This window comes from Plectrocnemia conspersa, unplaced genomic scaffold (genome assembly GCF_051122295.1).
Source record: "Plectrocnemia conspersa isolate PC_06_02 unplaced genomic scaffold, ASM5112229v1 ptg000009l, whole genome shotgun sequence".
NCBI lineage: Eukaryota > Metazoa > Arthropoda > Insecta > Trichoptera > Polycentropodidae > Plectrocnemia > Plectrocnemia conspersa.
In genome coordinates, this window is record NW_028277173.1 from 24,211,266 (window position 1) to 24,229,956 (window position 18,691).

At 30.9% G+C, this 18,691-nt stretch overlaps 2 protein-coding genes across 2 annotated transcripts; both read right to left on the reverse strand.

Moving 5' to 3' along the window:
• Positions 1 to 1,349: 1,349 nt before the first annotated feature.
• Positions 1,350 to 4,887, reverse strand: LOC148232341 (gustatory receptor for sugar taste 64a-like). The gene is made up of 9 exons (XM_088191242.1): positions 4,867 to 4,887; positions 3,615 to 3,849; positions 3,353 to 3,550; positions 3,153 to 3,281; positions 2,186 to 2,343; positions 1,972 to 2,126; positions 1,755 to 1,920; positions 1,601 to 1,690; positions 1,350 to 1,538 (listed from the first exon to the last, which is right to left on the reverse strand). The coding sequence occupies exons 1-9, from the start codon at positions 4,885 to 4,887 to the stop codon at positions 1,476 to 1,478; spliced, it is 1,215 nt and encodes a 404-aa protein (XP_088047368.1). The 3' UTR covers positions 1,350 to 1,475.
• A 2,669-nt stretch (positions 4,888 to 7,556) lies between these two features.
• LOC148232342 (uncharacterized) lies at positions 7,557 to 14,211 on the reverse strand. The gene is made up of 6 exons (XM_088191997.1): positions 13,963 to 14,211; positions 13,711 to 13,809; positions 11,579 to 11,742; positions 11,339 to 11,522; positions 11,109 to 11,271; positions 7,557 to 9,049 (listed from the first exon to the last, which is right to left on the reverse strand). The coding sequence occupies exons 1-6, from the start codon at positions 14,126 to 14,128 to the stop codon at positions 8,887 to 8,889; spliced, it is 939 nt and encodes a 312-aa protein (XP_088048123.1). The 5' UTR covers positions 14,129 to 14,211; the 3' UTR covers positions 7,557 to 8,886.
• Between the last annotated feature and the right edge of the window lie 4,480 nt (positions 14,212 to 18,691).

Genomic DNA, 18,691 nt, shown 5'->3' on the forward strand with positions numbered 1-18,691 from the left:
TATGCACTAACAATGAGACAGATATCATGGCATAAGAGGGATTTCTTAACGACCACACAACACGAGTCGTTACAAAACCTTTTGTGACAAAACGGTACGGACCCAATAAATCACCACATTGCAAACCCTTTCCAAGGAATTCGAAAGTCTAGACAAGTAAAAAACTCGCTTTTGAAAAGGCACATCCGATTTCTTGAGTTCTACGAAGCGACTGCAGCGATTGGCTAGGAGATCGTTGCAAAATCGCGATTGGCCAGCAAGCGTGCAACCCCTAAAGGACATAAGCCAGGATTCCAAGAGGAGAGGGGCAGACGGGCAAAGTCGAGCAGAGAACCAGCCACGCGCCCTAACCGACAGACCAGAAGATCATTCCTGACACTCGCCGCACGCGGCCACAAGAGCCCAGAGCATCATCTACGGCCATCACCACCTGCGCCACCTTCACCGCAGTCGGGAGAAACGTCATGCCGTTAATCGTCCATTTGTCACATGTAAATATAACTTAATAAAAAGTCCATCTAAATTCACACAAGAATCTCATAGGGCTACGCCCCCTAAATATTTATTACAATTTGCCAAAGTAACAGTGGCTATGGACTCGTTTACATATATATAACGTGCATCAAATTTAACCAAATTGATGGATCTGCTAGCAAATTCCTAGCAGAAAATTTAATTTTGGAAAGACTTCTTCAATTGGATTCATCATTAGTGAATACAGTAGAAAAATTAGAGTATGATTTGTGTGTTCAACAAACTCACGCACTTTCTGAGTATGTTGAATGCTTGCGTTGTCAAAAAGTAGCCATACTGTTCAAAAATCTTTCAAGAAAGTTTTAAAAAATATTTGAATTAACCGTGGAGTGCGCAATTGTTTCATGGCACAACATTCCTTCAATGTTTATAGCCGTAATCAGGGTAACATTTCGTCCTCCAATTGTTGGCAAAGACACGCATGCCGGTGTGTTAATCTTTAATTCGCCGAAGATGATAATTGAATCCAGAGCCGTCAATTAAAATTATTAATTGGCGATCTTCTGGGGTATTGTGCTCAAATTTACACATTTAAATTATTTTTTAAAAGGTTTAATTTGAGATGAAAAATGTTTAATTTGAAATTAAAAACCTGTATAATTATTTACGCTTAAAGCTACGTAACTAACAAGGAAATACGCAATAACATAATAATCCAGGAATATACAGTTTAACAAGAAAGAAGATAACATACTAATATTTTAGTCATACAATTTTGGATATAACTCATGAACTGACGCTTCCAAAGAACTAAACCACATGAATTAGTCATTTGAATACAAAATTTATAAAATTCTGGGTACAGAATACCGATTTCTGCAAACTCACACACGTTCTGTTTAATTGTGACAATCAGTTACATTATCAACAGTAGTAATAAACTATAATGTGGTAAGATTGTACTAATCATATCCATTAAAGAATGTTGGAATAAAAAAAAATTATTCTTGACCAATATCAAACTGCAGTAAAACGACTTCATAAGTCGCTATAGCGCCAGCCACCTATTTGAATTTAATACACAATTTATTAGTATATATTTGATTACGTTACAATAAATACTCACTCCTAAGATGAAGTTACGGTTCACAGTAAAGAATCCCATTCCGGTGAGTGCGATTTCATCGTACACCAACTGCTTGATGAGTCTTTCCACCTGAAAATTTACAATATTTTACAGCATTGAAAATTAATCAAGATTTAAATTTAAGATCACATACTTCTGTACAATAAGCGTTCGTCGGACAGCAGTATAAGATGGGTAGCATCTTACGAGCTTCTAAAGGAATCATTGCGGCGATCATTGTAACGAAGATCATCCGGTTCACCATGAAAAAGAATGATCCAAAGAAGTATGCGTTGTGGAGAGGACCTTGCAAAGATGGACTATAATTTAATCATTTGTGTTAATTCTTTGCTATTATGCATTATACTGACGTGAAACCATTCAGCATCTGCAGGCAGATAAAGTAGAGATTGTTCCCAAAAGAAAGCAGAACGAGCGAAGAGACTAATAGACTGACATCTCTGGCTAAGTTAGCCGAATCCGTATATAATTCACGAGCTCGTTTCCATTCCGTAACACAGCTCGTCTATAATTTTTTTAACAAATTGTAATCAAATTCGAGTGGAATGATAATGTGTAACGCACCTCAGGATCGATTTTGTTGATCATTTTGTTCAATTGTTTGAACTGAGAGCTCAGCCCTAAGCATATTTGCATTAAGAATAAATCTTGAAAGTTCCAAGAGAATGTAGCGTATTTACTGATGAAGAATACGAATATTCCGAAAGGGATACTATAAGGAACTTTAATAATAGTTGATTAATATAAATATACATATGTTAATATTTTATGGTTTAACACTGGATGTTTTGTTGTATTCGATTTACATATGACCCTTTTAATATGACTTAATTTTTTTTTTAATGAATAATAATGTACTTCATCGCACAGAAGTGTTAAAGGTTACCAATTTGGGTGTTTTTATAGATATATACTATATACTATAGATTCTATCAGCAAATAGAAAACAAATGCAATAAAGCCTCAAAAATTGAGGAGCTTGAGGAGTTTGTATAATCATCCAGTGCGCAGTACAGTTGAGCATGCTGAATAGTTGCCAAATAATGTAACCGACTCACTAATAATAGAAAAGCTCCAAAAATATATCTTAGATATTTGTACATGTGAGAATATAAATATTAACCACTTTTATTTCCCAAAAAAATCCTACAAGGTATGCTGGGTTATGATTTCCTCAAATCGCGTCAACGAGTAAATTTAAGAAAGCACTTCTTCAAGATGCTTCATCAAATTTTATTTTTGTGTTTAGCTTAATTATCAGCGCATTGCGTTTCAGTATATTGTTTGAAATACCGCATATAAGAACAGGAGTATTTATTGTTATTGTAACTCAATATCATATCCTTCAAATGGAGATAAGTTGAAAGAAAAAGAGAGATTAATTATTTTTATGGCGCCACTGGTTATTATTTTGATTGTTTTCTCTTTTGCTTTTATCAAAATAAGACTTGTTCAGTCGAGTTAATTTCGTTATTTGGCATTGAACATCATAAATCAAGTTACTTCGTACTTATATAAAAGTTTCACTCACTAGAAGCAAATATGAAAGAATGAGAACGCATACAGTATTCCTTCAAGCAACCTTTTATCGTGTAGTTTCCCAAAGTCATATCCATACGGCAATCTGGTATATTAATTGCTATACTGAGCAAATGTTCAGCTGTAAAAAGTTTAAAGATTAAATCCATATAATCCATCTTTACATATAAACATATTCTGAACTAAATATACTCATAGCTAAAATCAGTACAATTACAGCCGTGCATTGTAACATAAAATTGAGTCTTGACTCTAACGAGAGCCTCGATTCTACTCTCTCCCATTTGGTCATAAGAGCTGGCCATCCCTTAGCTATCTTATGGAATAGATAAGCGGAAATGGCATTGTTAAAGTAAAAAATACCACCGGCCGTTGCATTCGCAAAGCCACCTGTAAATATAATCGACATCAGTAAATGTTTCTTATGAATAGTATAATATTTTTATATTTTTACCTGACTTTCCTACCGTAGCTTTTATTAACATCAATGCGGAATGAGCGATGGATAAAATAGCTGTCCATACTAAGGTAACGATTGTGATTAGAGATAATATGCCGACAAGTGAAAATATTCGGTAACGTAAGGAATAAGCGCCGTTTCCTTTCAATCCTTGTACGGGAAAAAATCCTAATACACAAGCTATTGTTAATGTTGTTCCCATTGCACTTTGAAACGATTCCTTATTTTTCTGTAATGTGTGATTAATACATTAAATTTGATTAAGATACGTATTTTATAGTTGAGACCACAAGACAAGGACATGTTCTGAGGACCATTGATTCAATTCAAATTATTTGCTGATTATTGAAGACTGCAATAATCTAAAAATATTTGTTATGAATGTCTTTGTATTAATTAATAAATATATTAGGTAGAGTACTTATAATGAATAAAAATTATTATATTAAAACTATGGCAACGCTCGGTAACGAGTGTTCCCATTGCAACAGCGCCTGCACGATTTTATTGTTTGTGACTTTTGAGAAGTGATAATTGTTTTTGCGCCCTCCTATTGACAAAAATTCAGTTTGAATAAAATTTGACCAATACTCTTATAATATCCTAAATAAAATTGCTTGTTCCCATAGCGATTACACGTGCACACCAAATCGCTACTTGAAACCAGAAAAGAACTGCTTCTCAAAAAATGGTGAAGCTTTGGTATCGAGAACCCCCACCCCCTCCCCCCTCACCAGGCGGCAGAGACACCAATAGATTCAAGTCGTGACCTAATAGTGGAGATTTAGTCATCAACAATGAAAAATCATGCACCATTAAGAGGGTACTAGGGACCAACGCCAGGGCTTTGCCCTTGGTTTGTCGGGCTCTGAAGGAAGTTCCACAATGTGAATGTTTTATTATAATGCAACTTTTTAAATACTCTTGGAAATCTATAAATTTTGGTTGTGACATTATTTTTCCAAGCTATAGATATGTTAATTTTCTTACATCAAAAATTGGCAATTTTAAAACTACACTTAAAAATCCATTTCATAATTATGAAAACTAGTCGTCCAAATGGTTAGTCTATACAAAATAATACATGATCAAGTCTTGAGATCTTCATTTATCTAATTATACCTTTATATTATTTTGTTTTTCTGTAGAAAATGGGCGCACCAAGTTATCTTCTAGATATTAAAAATATTTTTAAAACAATGTTACTTAGAATTATATTAATATAGTATGAATTAAATCAACTCACCATAATGAATATTTGTAACATTTATCGGTAGCAGTATAGTTTTCGCTCTGTTAAATGTATTTTTAACCACTTGCTTGAACTTCCTTGTTGGAACATTTCTAGAATATTAATTATATGATTGACGAAGAACTAATATAATATTTTAAGGAAATCAAAACCTAATATTGCCGACACTCACATAAACTGAGAAGCTTTTGTGTGCTTCATATTATTGACGTTGTGTGTATCTGTTATTTACAGCTGAAACGATTTGTTTGCTATTTTGATGGCAAATATTGATAAGGGACATTCGTGCACACTCACCAGACTATAGTGTCGAATTGTTAAACGTTTATTTTTTATCACTTCCTCAAAATATTATATGTTACGATTAGAATAAATGACTCAACGTAATTTAAATTTATGTTGTGATTATGTTTTCATTTATTCATAAATTATTGATCTTTCTGCTATGCAAAGTATAAGCAATTAGAGTTCGACGAAATGAGAGATAAGATCAAAGTATGGGGGAAACAAAGGGAGAAACTCATTGTCAGATAATTCGTGATGATAAGGAATAAATATTTTTCCTTGAAAATGACTAGATTTTTAAAATCAAACAAATTTCACATTTACTTTAAAGCATTGTTTTAGTGTTAAACATTTCAAGTGTAGGCGTGTTTTAAGAAAAGTTTTAACAAACTTAGAGAAATTAAGACATTACTTTTTGCTGTTCATTTTTATCTTAATCTTCGTCTTTTCCCATAAACGTCTCTGGAACACGAATCTCTTCTGAACTATCATTTTTAGTTATATGTGCTAAACGTGTGCTAATTTTCCTGCCAAATGTATTGTAAATGATAAAAACTAATGGGGTGCGATTTAACAGAGAATTATTTTAAAAGATATGTCCATTTAAATAAATGTTTTGTTCCATAAAGTGAATTGCTTGTGCATTTTTGTTTGTGGATTTGTTGCAGAGTTATTCATAAGGTATTCACTGTCCTGAGTTATTCATAAGGTATTCACTGCTCACAGAGTTATTCATAAGGTATTCACTGCTCGCACCTAATCTGTCTAACAGTAATGCACAAACAATTCATTTTATGGAACTGTAATTATTTTAAATATTGCTCATTTAAATCGTCTTCAATTTAATGGGAGTAGTCGTTGCCTCCAATCGGTATCTATATCTACCGAGTATTGTATTTTGGATTAAGAATATTTTTAGGCAAATTTTCTTTAACATCCTGCCATTATTTTTTATTGCGTGTACTATTAAATAATTTAGTTTTTTGGAACATTCTGATACTGTTGCTATTAGATTCAGTGAATAATTTCTGGAATTTCGGAAGCAATAATCAAAATACATCTTCATTCAGGATTGCCTTACTGCAAGCCATTTTAAAGACCTTTTGACTTTGCTTTCAAAATATCATAAAGTGAAATACCGTTTGCTATCTAATGGAAATTTCAAAAGAGAACTTAATTTTTTGTAAAGCCTTTGGTTGCAGTGGTGCTGCTTTGTAGTAATATTCAAGTCGTCTCAAAAATAAGGTCAGAAATTCAAGATGACAGTTTGACTGGACCAAATCAGACAGTTAAAGCGAAACCAACTGGTTTATTCAGTTTACAAAAGGTTTGGGTATTCGGTGTGGATGTGCCTTGTTTATTCCAAGTCGGGAGCGAAGTGGAAGTTCTTTGGCAGTGTTCTAGGGAAAGAGAAGATCAACAACGTCCCAAATAGTTCTTTTAACAGATAAACATTTTGATGGGAATTTGATCTGAATTGATAAAGCGTGGTCGCTACCTCATTTTGTTGTTTATTTTGAGACACAGTTCTGACGGCTGTCTTTTAAAAGTACTCATTTTTTCGTTATCATCTGTCTACATTGTAGATTTAGTTTTAGTGTCAAGTGCTTTCGGCAAAGAGATGCATGACACGTGTTAATATTGCTCTGCGTTTATTTCGATGGGAATCGCTGATTCTCAGTAAATCAAAGGACGCAAATCCATAAATTTTTAACGGTAACATAAAATAAACCTTCAGATAAAATGTAATTTTTTCTTCTACAAAGAAATTGAAATTTTTGCGATAACTTAAATCATACATTGTTGGTTGATTCTCAAATATTCTCTGGCTCTTTAGATAATTTTATCAATAATGTTTTTGTTGACGCCCGTTTCACATTTCGTATGCGTAAATCACAACACTATTTTATAAAACCAAACTAATATTTATTATTATAATTTTTTACAAGGACACAAACATGGTCTTTAAGAGTTTACCAGTGAATGGTACTTCTCAAAATAGTTACCTCTGTGGAGGAGAACGTCACAGGATACACAGATGCATCAGGTTTCGCTGTGTTTTTTGTTTGCCAACGAATGATATGTTTATAAGATTTTTTATTAAATATTTTTGATATACCTAATAGTATAAAAAACAGAAAATCCCGGGATCCAAAGGCAGTGTTAATAAGTAAGCTCAAGATCTTAAAATAAATATTTCATTACCATTAAGTACCGTTTATTTAAATAGCTATATCACTATTAGTGAAATATATATACTTACCATGATTCGCAATCTTGTACCATATCATGCATATAGGCGATAATCGTAAAGATATGCATTTTATCAGATTTCATGTTGACATGAAACGTTTTATATTAAAAAGGATAAAAACAGCATTAAAAAATAAACATAAAAATGGTGTACCAATATTGTAAACTTTATTACAAAATATATAATTCAAATTAACATATACAACATGTTTTATCACATTTCATCATATACACATATTATATAAGGCACGTTATCGTATTTTTTCTTCGCATCGTTAAAGTTTACAATAATTACAACGAAAAATACATAATTAATGCTATGTAAATGGACAAAGTATCTAAGCTACCATTCGTTGCAGTCATGTTCATATACTAAATTTGATATATGATACGATTCAAAAGGAAATCTTATCACACACACAAAAATATCTAATACAAATCAGTTTATTTTAAAAAAATATTGTAAACATCAGTATATATGTGACCGAACACACTATTTTAGCTTCCTAAAATCATGAAAAATGAAACACGATGATTTAGATAAACTAGTGACATATTTTGTTTCGCGGGCGAAACATCTATTCTAGTTTACCTAATATATAAAAGTTGTAAACAAGACTAGCAAATTGTTGAGTTACACAAAACGATATTTACACGATAATGTACAATTTAAATGAAAATATACTAAATTATGAGAGTACAAGGAAAGTGTTATATGAATTAAAAAGAGTTAACAGATCGATGAGCGAATATATGAAAATTCTTACTTTTTAGCAATATTCCAGTCTTTTTTAACACATTATAAAATAGCTTAATTAATAAAGGCAAATAATAAAATACAACAGTTGCATCTAGATAATTTTAAATCTAAGATATAAGTTTTAATATGACAACATGACGATAAATATTTAGTTTTAGTAACAAAACTAAGATGATGTAACGAGTGATATTTTTTTTAATAAATAAGCAACAATGAATTTCTTTTAAAGGCACACAGAAATTTTATTTTTAATACATTAACTAATTCTATGTGAATATACTCAATAATCATTGCACACCCTAGCCTTTGTGTATATAAAAATCACATACGTGTTCTATATAAAGTAGATGATGAAATAAATTAATGTTTTATATTAATATTTAACGACTAAGTTATGGTGGGAGTTTACGATAGGCAAGAGTATTCTTATAAATCATTGGTACATCAAGGAACAAATAATAAAATTTGTATAAGTTAAAACGAATGCGTTAGTTACATTTTTTATACGTAAACATTTGTTTACAAATAAATTTTGTTAATACACCAATGTACTTTAGTCGCGATTAACATACATAAAGTACTATTTATATCATATGTTTTATAAGAAACGTTTCTTATATATTATAAATCTATTAATATATTTCTTTCAAATTCAAAAATTGATACCAAAATATATTTAGTTGTAAATGATTTATTTATTTTGTCGATATAAAAAGTTATCGACTTATGTCGAATAATTTGAGAGCATTAAATGCAGTCGCTAAAGCAACATCCTCAGGTTTTATCCCCATGAATGCGGCAACCATTTCCACAATCGCCGGCAAGGAACAGGGTTCGTTTCGTTGAAATGTGCAGTATCGTTGTAAGAAAGACATTGATCTAAAAACATATTAGTTATAAAACACAATTATACATTGGATTAACCAATTGGTTGCTGAAATGTAATACATCGGCTTTTCCTACTTTATTAATAATTGCCGGATACGGCATCGTTAAATTTAATGGGCTCTATGGTAATTCTTTAAGAAGAAAATAATATTTTACTGACATATATTTTATTATTATGTAATATATTAATATTTAGATAGTAATCCTAAAAGGTTTAGCAACCAAAAGATTAATATTGAGAATCTTCACATTCGCCGTATATAACATATTCTGACATTTTATTGAATACAGAAGTGTTTTTCTCAGTGAACTATTATTCAATTTTTAAGCAGCAATATATCCAATAATTGCAACATAATTCTAGGTTTTAATACTAAATCAAAAATACTATGCTAAAAATAAATAAAAAAATTCTCCCCCACATACAATAGCCAAATATGAAACCACTATGTTATTATTTACATTTCCTAGTAGCTTACAAATTATAAATGAATCGTAAGAAAAAGTTACAGAAAATAAGGATTGATAGTATTGATTTTTATCATATTTATGAAGTCGAATCGTTCTGATTAACCCTTTGAGTAATGAGTTAATTTATACACATTTGTTAATTTGTTCGTATATTAATAAAATAATTTGTTCGTAAATGAAGTAACACTTTAAATTTCTTTTACATAATTTTATATATTATTTGGATTTTGTGGTATTTTTTTTATGTCAATTCAAAGACTATCAATATTTTTTATTAAATGAATATAAAATGTTTTTTGTTATTTATTTCGTACTCTTTCATTTATTGGTATTATTTCGTATAGAAATCATTTACAATAAATCAAATTAAATTTTTTAATATATAAATGTTTTTTATTTATTATTTCTTCAATTATATACATACCTATATATAATATAAATATGTAACTATCTGGGATATCGAAAAACAGTTAAAGATCGACCACTGTACGGCGATACCGCTCAAAAGGTTAGGAGACTAAAAGAACAATGCTTGCGAGATGTTATAATTTTTTTACTCATTTATTTGGATATTTGAGAAGACAATTAATTTGAAGTGACTAGTTTTTAGAAACGTAGATAGATGTAAAGAAAGAACGAAGTAGTCAATGAACTGATGGAATGATAAAATCAAGTCTCTCTGAGGTTCAGATCTTGTGTAATTACTGTTAATTTTTAACACATGTTTTAGAACTTCCTCGTGAATTTTGATTTTTTAAATATTGAACAAACTTTACTGTTTTATCAAACATTTTGTTTATATTTTATTTATTAAATTGAAAAAATTATATGAATGTATTAAACCTTTGAGCAGTAGCGCCGAACTTGTATGGTGGTCGATCTTTCACTGTTTTAAGGTATCCTAGATAGTTATATATGTACATATAATTGAAGAAATAATAAATAAAAAGCATTATATTAATATAATATTTTTTTAATCGATTTAATGTAATGCAATAAAGTAATGTATTAATGCAATAAATTAAAGAGTACGAAATAAATGAACATTATAAAAAATATTTTATACTAATTTTAGAAAAGAATATTGAGAGCCTCTGAATTAAAAAAAATAGTTAGTGAAAAGTGTTAAAATAAATTATTAAAACATACTAATACAAAAAAGTAGTAAAATAAATCAAAGTAATAAAATATTGAGAATCACTAATTTTTTATATTTACTATAAATGAAATATAAAATAATAATAAATAATTAACAACAGAAATAATTATAGAAAATATGGAAAATTAACTTACTTCCAAGTGTATATCAATAAATAAACAATTGTGTATGAATTAATTCACTACTCAAAGGGTTAAAAATATTATATATCTTTATTTGGTGAGTTTTTCATGTTTTTCTACGTATTATAAAATGATATAGTCCCTTATATATACTACAGTATACGAACACATGTTAGCTACTTAATTATTAAATATAACATGTAGACCAATCATTTTCTAAATCAAGAACTCTGGACATCTGCCAAATTCCATCATAATTATCACAAGTTAATTGAGGAAATAAATAAAAATAGAATACCGTTCAGTAAGGGCTTCCTTCACGTGGGCGGGCAACTTCGAGGCTCTCGTATTTGGATAGACAAAGGGCGAATCTGTCTCCACTAATAATTTATCTAAAGGTATTAAGCCTTCGGACAGTAACTTTCTCACACCGACGTCGGATTTATCCTTACACAAATATCCTAAAAACAAATAAAAATTAGATACAAACATATTTTATATACTAGAATGATTGTACAGCATTCTTACCAGTCAAACCCAAATAAAATCCCTTCTCCAAATACTTGAGACCCTCTTCGGAAGTGCCAGAGAATGAATGTATGATTACGGGGGGCAGGCGGCTTTGATAGTTGTTTAAAATTTTCAATAGGTCCTCTTGTGCTTCTTTCTCGTGTATGTAAAGTGGTTTTTTGAGCTCACACGCGAGTTCAATCTATAAAGAATGTTATTAATATACGGATTAAATCAATTGAAATTGTGATGGCATACCTGTTTAACGAACACGTCTCGCTGAACAGATGGCTCAGAAAAATCCTTTCCATAATCAAGACCACATTCACCTATCGCGATGCACTCGGGTGCCATTGCTATACTCCTCAATGATTCCCACATATCGTCGTCGACCATCGATTTAGCATCGTGTGGATGTACACCTGTAAATATATATTTACAATCATCGCATGCCTCTTTCACTTTTCATTTAAAAAATTTCACATACTTGTTAAAAAGAAGTACACTTTTACTTTCTAATTTATGATATTTATTATAAAGAGGAAATTTGATTTAATACAGTATTTACTAGCAGAACAATGTTATGCCTAATAATATATTTAGTTTGTACATTTTCATTGTTCCGGAAATGAGCCACCCAAAACATTTGTTTTGAAAATCTCCCATATAAAGATGCATTAGATCACACAACTCATATTACCTATTAATGAGTTTGGAGGATTTAAGCAAATCCTTACAACTGATTCATTAACGATAATTTAGCAATTAGAAATGAGCAAAATATATAATTTATTCATTATTGAAAATATATATTAATATAATAGAAAAAGTTCAGACATATATAATAATAATAAGTACTCATTATTCACGTTAAACATCTGTCAGATTAGGAAAATCTTAGAAAACTCATCCATGATGTTCGATCGGAACTATAATTAAATATTAATCACTAACTTCGATCTCCCAGACATGATACAAATTAAAAAAAAACAAGGTCTCATATGGAATTCGAACCCAGGTCTTTCAGGTATTTATCACTGGCTCATACCACTGGTCTGTCATGTTGTTATAACCCTTTCATTAATGACGTATTTTTTCAGCATATGATTGTGAGTGAGTTAATTTTTACGTTTTTTATTTATTTATTGATGAAGCAAATTCAATGCTTCTCAACATTTTATTTATGTCTCACATTTATCAACATGATTATTTATTTACTTATATATTAGAGTAAATTTTGACTAATTGATAACATTTCATTGTATGTTATTTATTTACGTCTTACTTTTTATCCACATATTATTATTTAATTTAATATTTATTGATTAATCCAATTCAGTGGTTCTTAATATTTTATTGTAAGTTTTTTATGTACAATATATACAACAAATCATCTAAAACACATTCTAAAATTTATATGTGAGAATACGTGTGCCTAAAAAGTGATGTCACCCAGGAAATATATATTGAAATATGAAACACATTTGTAATGGGTTGAGTCATCCCAATAATAATCTCAATAATATAATAATAACAAATCGTCTGTATTGGAAACCTATTGAAGATAATATGCTTGATTATATTACGTAATATACGTATTTTTCTAACTAAAAACGATTAATATTTAATATCATTGATAAATATATGTATGTACCGACAAGATAAATATAAAATTTATTGAAATTACAAACATTTATTAGAAAATTTTAATAAAACAACGTATACGTAATATTCGCAATTTTTATTTTTTCCACTAAAATACTTAATATTTTTATAATAATTTCGAAATATTATTACTAATGAAACATACCGTCGGGATAAATAATAAATTAATCAAATTTACCAAAGAAAAATTCTAGTAAAATGATTACGGAATGAAGAATATTTATATCGAATTTTGAGCAATAAGAGTGCAAAAAACAATTTTCACTTCTCAGAAGTCAAAAATCTAGCAATAAAATCACGTCGTCGCCGTCGCAGTAGGAACACTGACACAATTTTATTGCTTTTGACGTGAATTTTTGACTTCTGAGAAGTGATAATTGTTTTTGCCCTCTCCTATTGACCAAAATTCAGTTTGAATATACTATAACTAATACTCTCATATCAGAAGTCTGTAGTAATATCGATTTGCAGACAAATTATGGAGCAATATGAGAAATGCGACGTCTGTACTTCTTCCGCTTACTTTCCTCTGAGATATGAATTGACATACTTCGTATTTTGGAGTTGAGATGAAGTTAAAATGTATTTTTTTATAATTATCTATATTTTTTGTATAAATAACTAAGGTGATCCAGCAAAACTTTCGAGATGATTTTTTTTTAGCGTCATTTGCTATTTTCAAAATCTAGTCACCTTAAATTAACTAATATAAAATATATAATTACCAGCTGTCGAATAAATCACTCCGGGGAATATCCTCGTAAGTCGCAGCGCTTCTTTACTGTTCCTCACCGAAGTGCCAGTGACAATTATTTTTTGGACGCCTGAAAAAATCAGATTCCATTTACATCGCGTTTAGGATAAATTTGTCAAGTGAGTCATAATTAAAATTAACATCTGACTACGCCATGGGATAGAATGTAGGTGTAGTTGATGGCGAGGGGAGAGGGGAAAGGGGAGGAGTATAGAAATGTCACCTGCGTCTTGCGCCCTCTGCACGACAGAGTCGAGATCCCTGGCGTACTTCTTGTTGGTGAGGTTCGCTCCCGAGTCGATCACGATGAGGTTTTCGTAGCAGCTGCTCATATCGTTCTTCACCCTCGGAGCGCATGTCTTTTCCATCGTAGCACTGCTGTCAGACATCGCCGCCGCCCCCCTATTTACATCCACTCTCTACTGGTGGTACTGAGCACGGAGCACTGACGCGAACTCGGCTGCGGTCGAGTGACGTCACATCCGCCGAAAGTGACATCATATATCTTTTTACTTTGTTTCATTATTAATAATTAAATATAATAACTACATTTATTTCAACGTAAAATATTTATTCATGTTAACAAAATATTTATTTTAAAAACTGTGTCGTTTTCTAATTTTAAAAGAGAGTATTGATATGACAATTTAAGGCGCAGATGTCGGGTTATGGCCAAAATTCCTGCGAACAATATATTTAATCGGATTGTGATTCGCGCATTCGAAATATAAATATGGATTAATTGATAGTATTTATCAATATCATTATTATATTTACAAATATACTATTAGATAAAAAACATGTTACTGGTTTATTACCATTTTTATCTTTACAATTTTGTTATTTAAATACAATATAACGAAAAAGAAGTAATCCTTAGTGAATAAAATAAGAAAATAAGAAAACTGTAGGGGGCCTATTTATATGTATATTTATTTAGATTTTATTATGGCCAAAACTTGGCGGCACTCAGGTAAAACTAGCGTAACGTACACTTTTCTCGTGGCGATCTGGTGGGCTCGCACGCCGTTGCGGGCCCGCGCCCCGTTCACTTGTAAACAAACACGTAACTTCATGAATTCTCAATAAAAAACGTAAAAAGCGTACCGCGTTACTTGTTTTGGCGACGCGACGGGAGAACATCTGCCAGTCGGCTATCGCCGATCGACTCTGTAACAATCGTTTTAATCATGTAACCTTTAACTGTAATAAAATCTTCTGCAGCGGCTAATCCGTGTCTTATTGCTAACCTGTCACCACGTATTAGTCAAAAAAACTACTTCTGCGATGCAATACGTTTTATCATTAGGCAATGCGGCGTATAAAATTTGGAAACTTAGGCCGAAGTTTAGAAATGTGTTTATTAAGGTGCAAGTGTACGCATAAGTATTTAGCGCTGGATTTATATTTTACATTTCTAAATGACCAGACGTCCTCATCAATTTTTTTGTCACCGAGGAAACCTTTTGTTAGTTCTAATTTATTTATTATAAATTCACCATTATAAGTTTGTAGTAATAATTTATTTATTGTAAATTCACCATTATAATTTCACATGCTCTAACTATGCTTGTCATATATATATATAACATAATATGGTACATATATGCACATTTTTATTACAAATGGGCAAAATTTTTAAGAAAAATAAAAATATTTTGTGATGCAAAATACTAGGTTAGCAAAAATTCTGCACGCGTTAGGTGCCGAAAAGAAAAGCAGTATCGAAAATAATATCGCATACTTTTGAAACCACACAGTTTACCATACTAAATTCTGATATTTTACCGTTATATTAGCTAACATATATTTTTATTTAATTATTAACTATTTATATCAATTAATATATTTCACCGTCAGCGGACCGTCAATCATAAAATAAATATACTGATCCGCTTATAACGAGTGAAATGAATAGTTTCGAACTTAAATTAGTTTATTCAATAACTATTTTCAATTTTGTTTATTTGTTTAGTGACGTGCGGTCCATACATGCGGTAGATGCGGCGCACGCCTTGGGACTGTAAAACGGTTCTAAAAATTAAATATTTTTTTCATTTATTTAATTTTTAATTTACGTAATTGTAATCGCTCAGAAAATCAGCTTCAAGCAACCACACCGAGGGAGCGGCTAAAGCCGACTGCAACTCGGGTGGGCTGGATAGTCAGCTGTCTTGCGCAGTCGAAACGCGTGCGCCATGAATTGCTTATCGGGAATTGAAATAGTCGCGCATGTGCATTAGAACTTCAGCCGTTACTCGTGCTCGTGTTTTTACAGTCGCCCGTCATCAACCGTTCATGCGGTTGAAGTTTTGAATCTGTCTTTCGGCCTTCATGTCTCGCAGTGGGAGCTGCCGGCTTCCCATACCAATAGTCTGGCAGGTGTGAAGTTTCTCGTACACTTTATATTCCAACGATCGTGTTCTAAATTTAAGGAATACGAAAAGAATTTTACAGAACCGCTTTTTATATCACTTCAACGCTCGTATCGAAATATTTTTAATTTTATGAGGTTGAAAAGTGAACTTATTTATATATATTCGTCACCAGAATTCCATTTAAAATATATACATTGTGATTATTAAAAATGAACTAAAAGATATTTTAACGGAAGTATTCAATTTAATAAAATTCATTTTTACCATACCGGCGACAAGTCCTTCTGTAAAAAGATCATTTTCTATAATGAAAAGTATAAATACATCAAGTAGAAATAGTCAAAGTGAGAATAGATTGTCAGCTCTTGCATGAATATCAATAGGAAAAAACTTTTAGACAAATTAATGAAAGATAATATATTGTGTGATGCGATTATTGATGACTTGTAAGAAGGAACGTCGAATAAAATTAATTTAAAAAATAAATAAATACATAATATGTTTATCAAATAAAGAAAATGAATTTAAAAATATAGTTTTTGTTTCCCACCCCCTGACCGCATGCTTTTGTTTCAAAAGTCATCGGACGCTACTTGTGTACATAAATATAAGCTCAATTCTTTTAATATTCGGAAAAGGGTCATTACAGCGTAAAAAAGTGCTTCTAGATAGTCCTGGATTTGCGACAAAAGCTAAAAAGCAGAGCAGTGTGAATGAGCGGTAAGAATTATATTGTATTGGCCCATAAAATGCAATGTGACATAAAAGGAATGATTTCGTTGATGTATATATAATATATTCAATATATATTGAGACTTTCCGCAAGAAGTCTATAAACTATTTAATTTATGTTTCTAGAGCATCCAGTCATGTGTGAATTGCGCTCAGATGCAACTAGACGCATACTGCGTACAGTGAAAGGAAGCAAGAGTCATCTGAATGCATAAATACACTATATGTAACATTAAAGATTCAATAAATAATGACTATACTGGTAATAGATTAACCTGAGAATGCGAATCGTGATCTAAATTGTATGTATATCAATTTGATTATAACCAACACTTGACTGTCGGTTAGAAAATTACTAATGTTTGGATCAGGCATGGGTAATGGACTTTTATTCGCAGTACCGGTTATTATAAAAACAAACAATGCTACATAGTGCAGCTGTCTTGTTTATTAATTAATAAGAGACTGAATAGATTAGTGACGTCTGCTTTACGTGTATGCATTAACAAGGTGTTGTGTCTTAGTCACTTAAATGGTAATATGGATGCGAGGAATGTTTTATTACAGTCGAACTTTAATTGATTTTTAATTATTTATGTCGTTTAAGGTCTTTTGAGGTCTTCATCAAAGATCGGTTTGAGATGTTGCATTTACTGTTAATGTGTTATTGCATAATTAATATGGCGTACCTGCAAAAACACAACATTAACCTTGCTCCAGAATAAAAACGCTAAGCATCAATCAATACTAAATACGGTTGCTTTGATTAATATCGTTTGCGCAGTTTGTATTTATGATAATATATTAAGTGTATTTATTGGTGTAGCGAAATGAAAGCGTAAATAATTTAACTTTAAATAAAAATCAATAAGTTGAAAAATTGATTGCAAAATTATATAACATGCTAAGTACGTTTCACACTGTGGGATTTTTCAAGTGTTTTGTGAAGCTTACATAAATTTGTTATACCTTGTACATATATAATACATATGTGGATATGTACAGAGTATTTAAAAATATCATGATGTTATAAATAATATATTAGTTGCTCGATTATAACGTAATGAGTGCATATATATGTACATACATCTTTAACTTATTTTATATATAGTATGTACATAATATATATGTGTCGATACTAGACCGTTCCGATGTTATGGGATTTTCTTTAACTGATATTTTACTACAGACATGAAAATAGCTGTAATAGTATCAAATAAGTACATTCATAGTATGCTACATAATGTCTGTCACATGTTACAAAAAAATTGTGTCTGCGATTGCGCAAAAAAATACTAGACCGATTTCAATTAAACTTTCAAATAAGGTTTATAAAAGTTTGTTAGATATGAAAGGATTTTGCTATAAGTAAGATTAGTGATTCTCACAATTTATAATTTTTTTTATTCTTTATTATCCGCTGATATACCAAATTCTTATGGCTTTTGCCAAACCGATTTTTTAAAATTCAATTAGTGATTTTTATAATAAAATAAAATACATATCATCATTTATGGTGTATCGACGGAAAAAGCTATAAATGGGGGGCGGTCCGCCCCGATCGATACTTGCTTGGGGGCGGAATTTTTGCGATGGAAGGATCGTTCGTGTAGTGTGGTTATTAATAGCTAAGAATCAAGTTTAATATGTGAAAAGAATAGTTTAATAACTGCTGATTTTATGTTCCGGTCGATCATAAAATGCTGCCCTTATAGATTAAAATATTTTTGGACGGCCTGAAAACTTGGTCAGGAAGTTACACCAGATGTTCCTTATTGTTTGTTCGAAGTAAGCACGTGCTAAAATAATGAAATGCCTGATAACCATCAACATATTTGATTA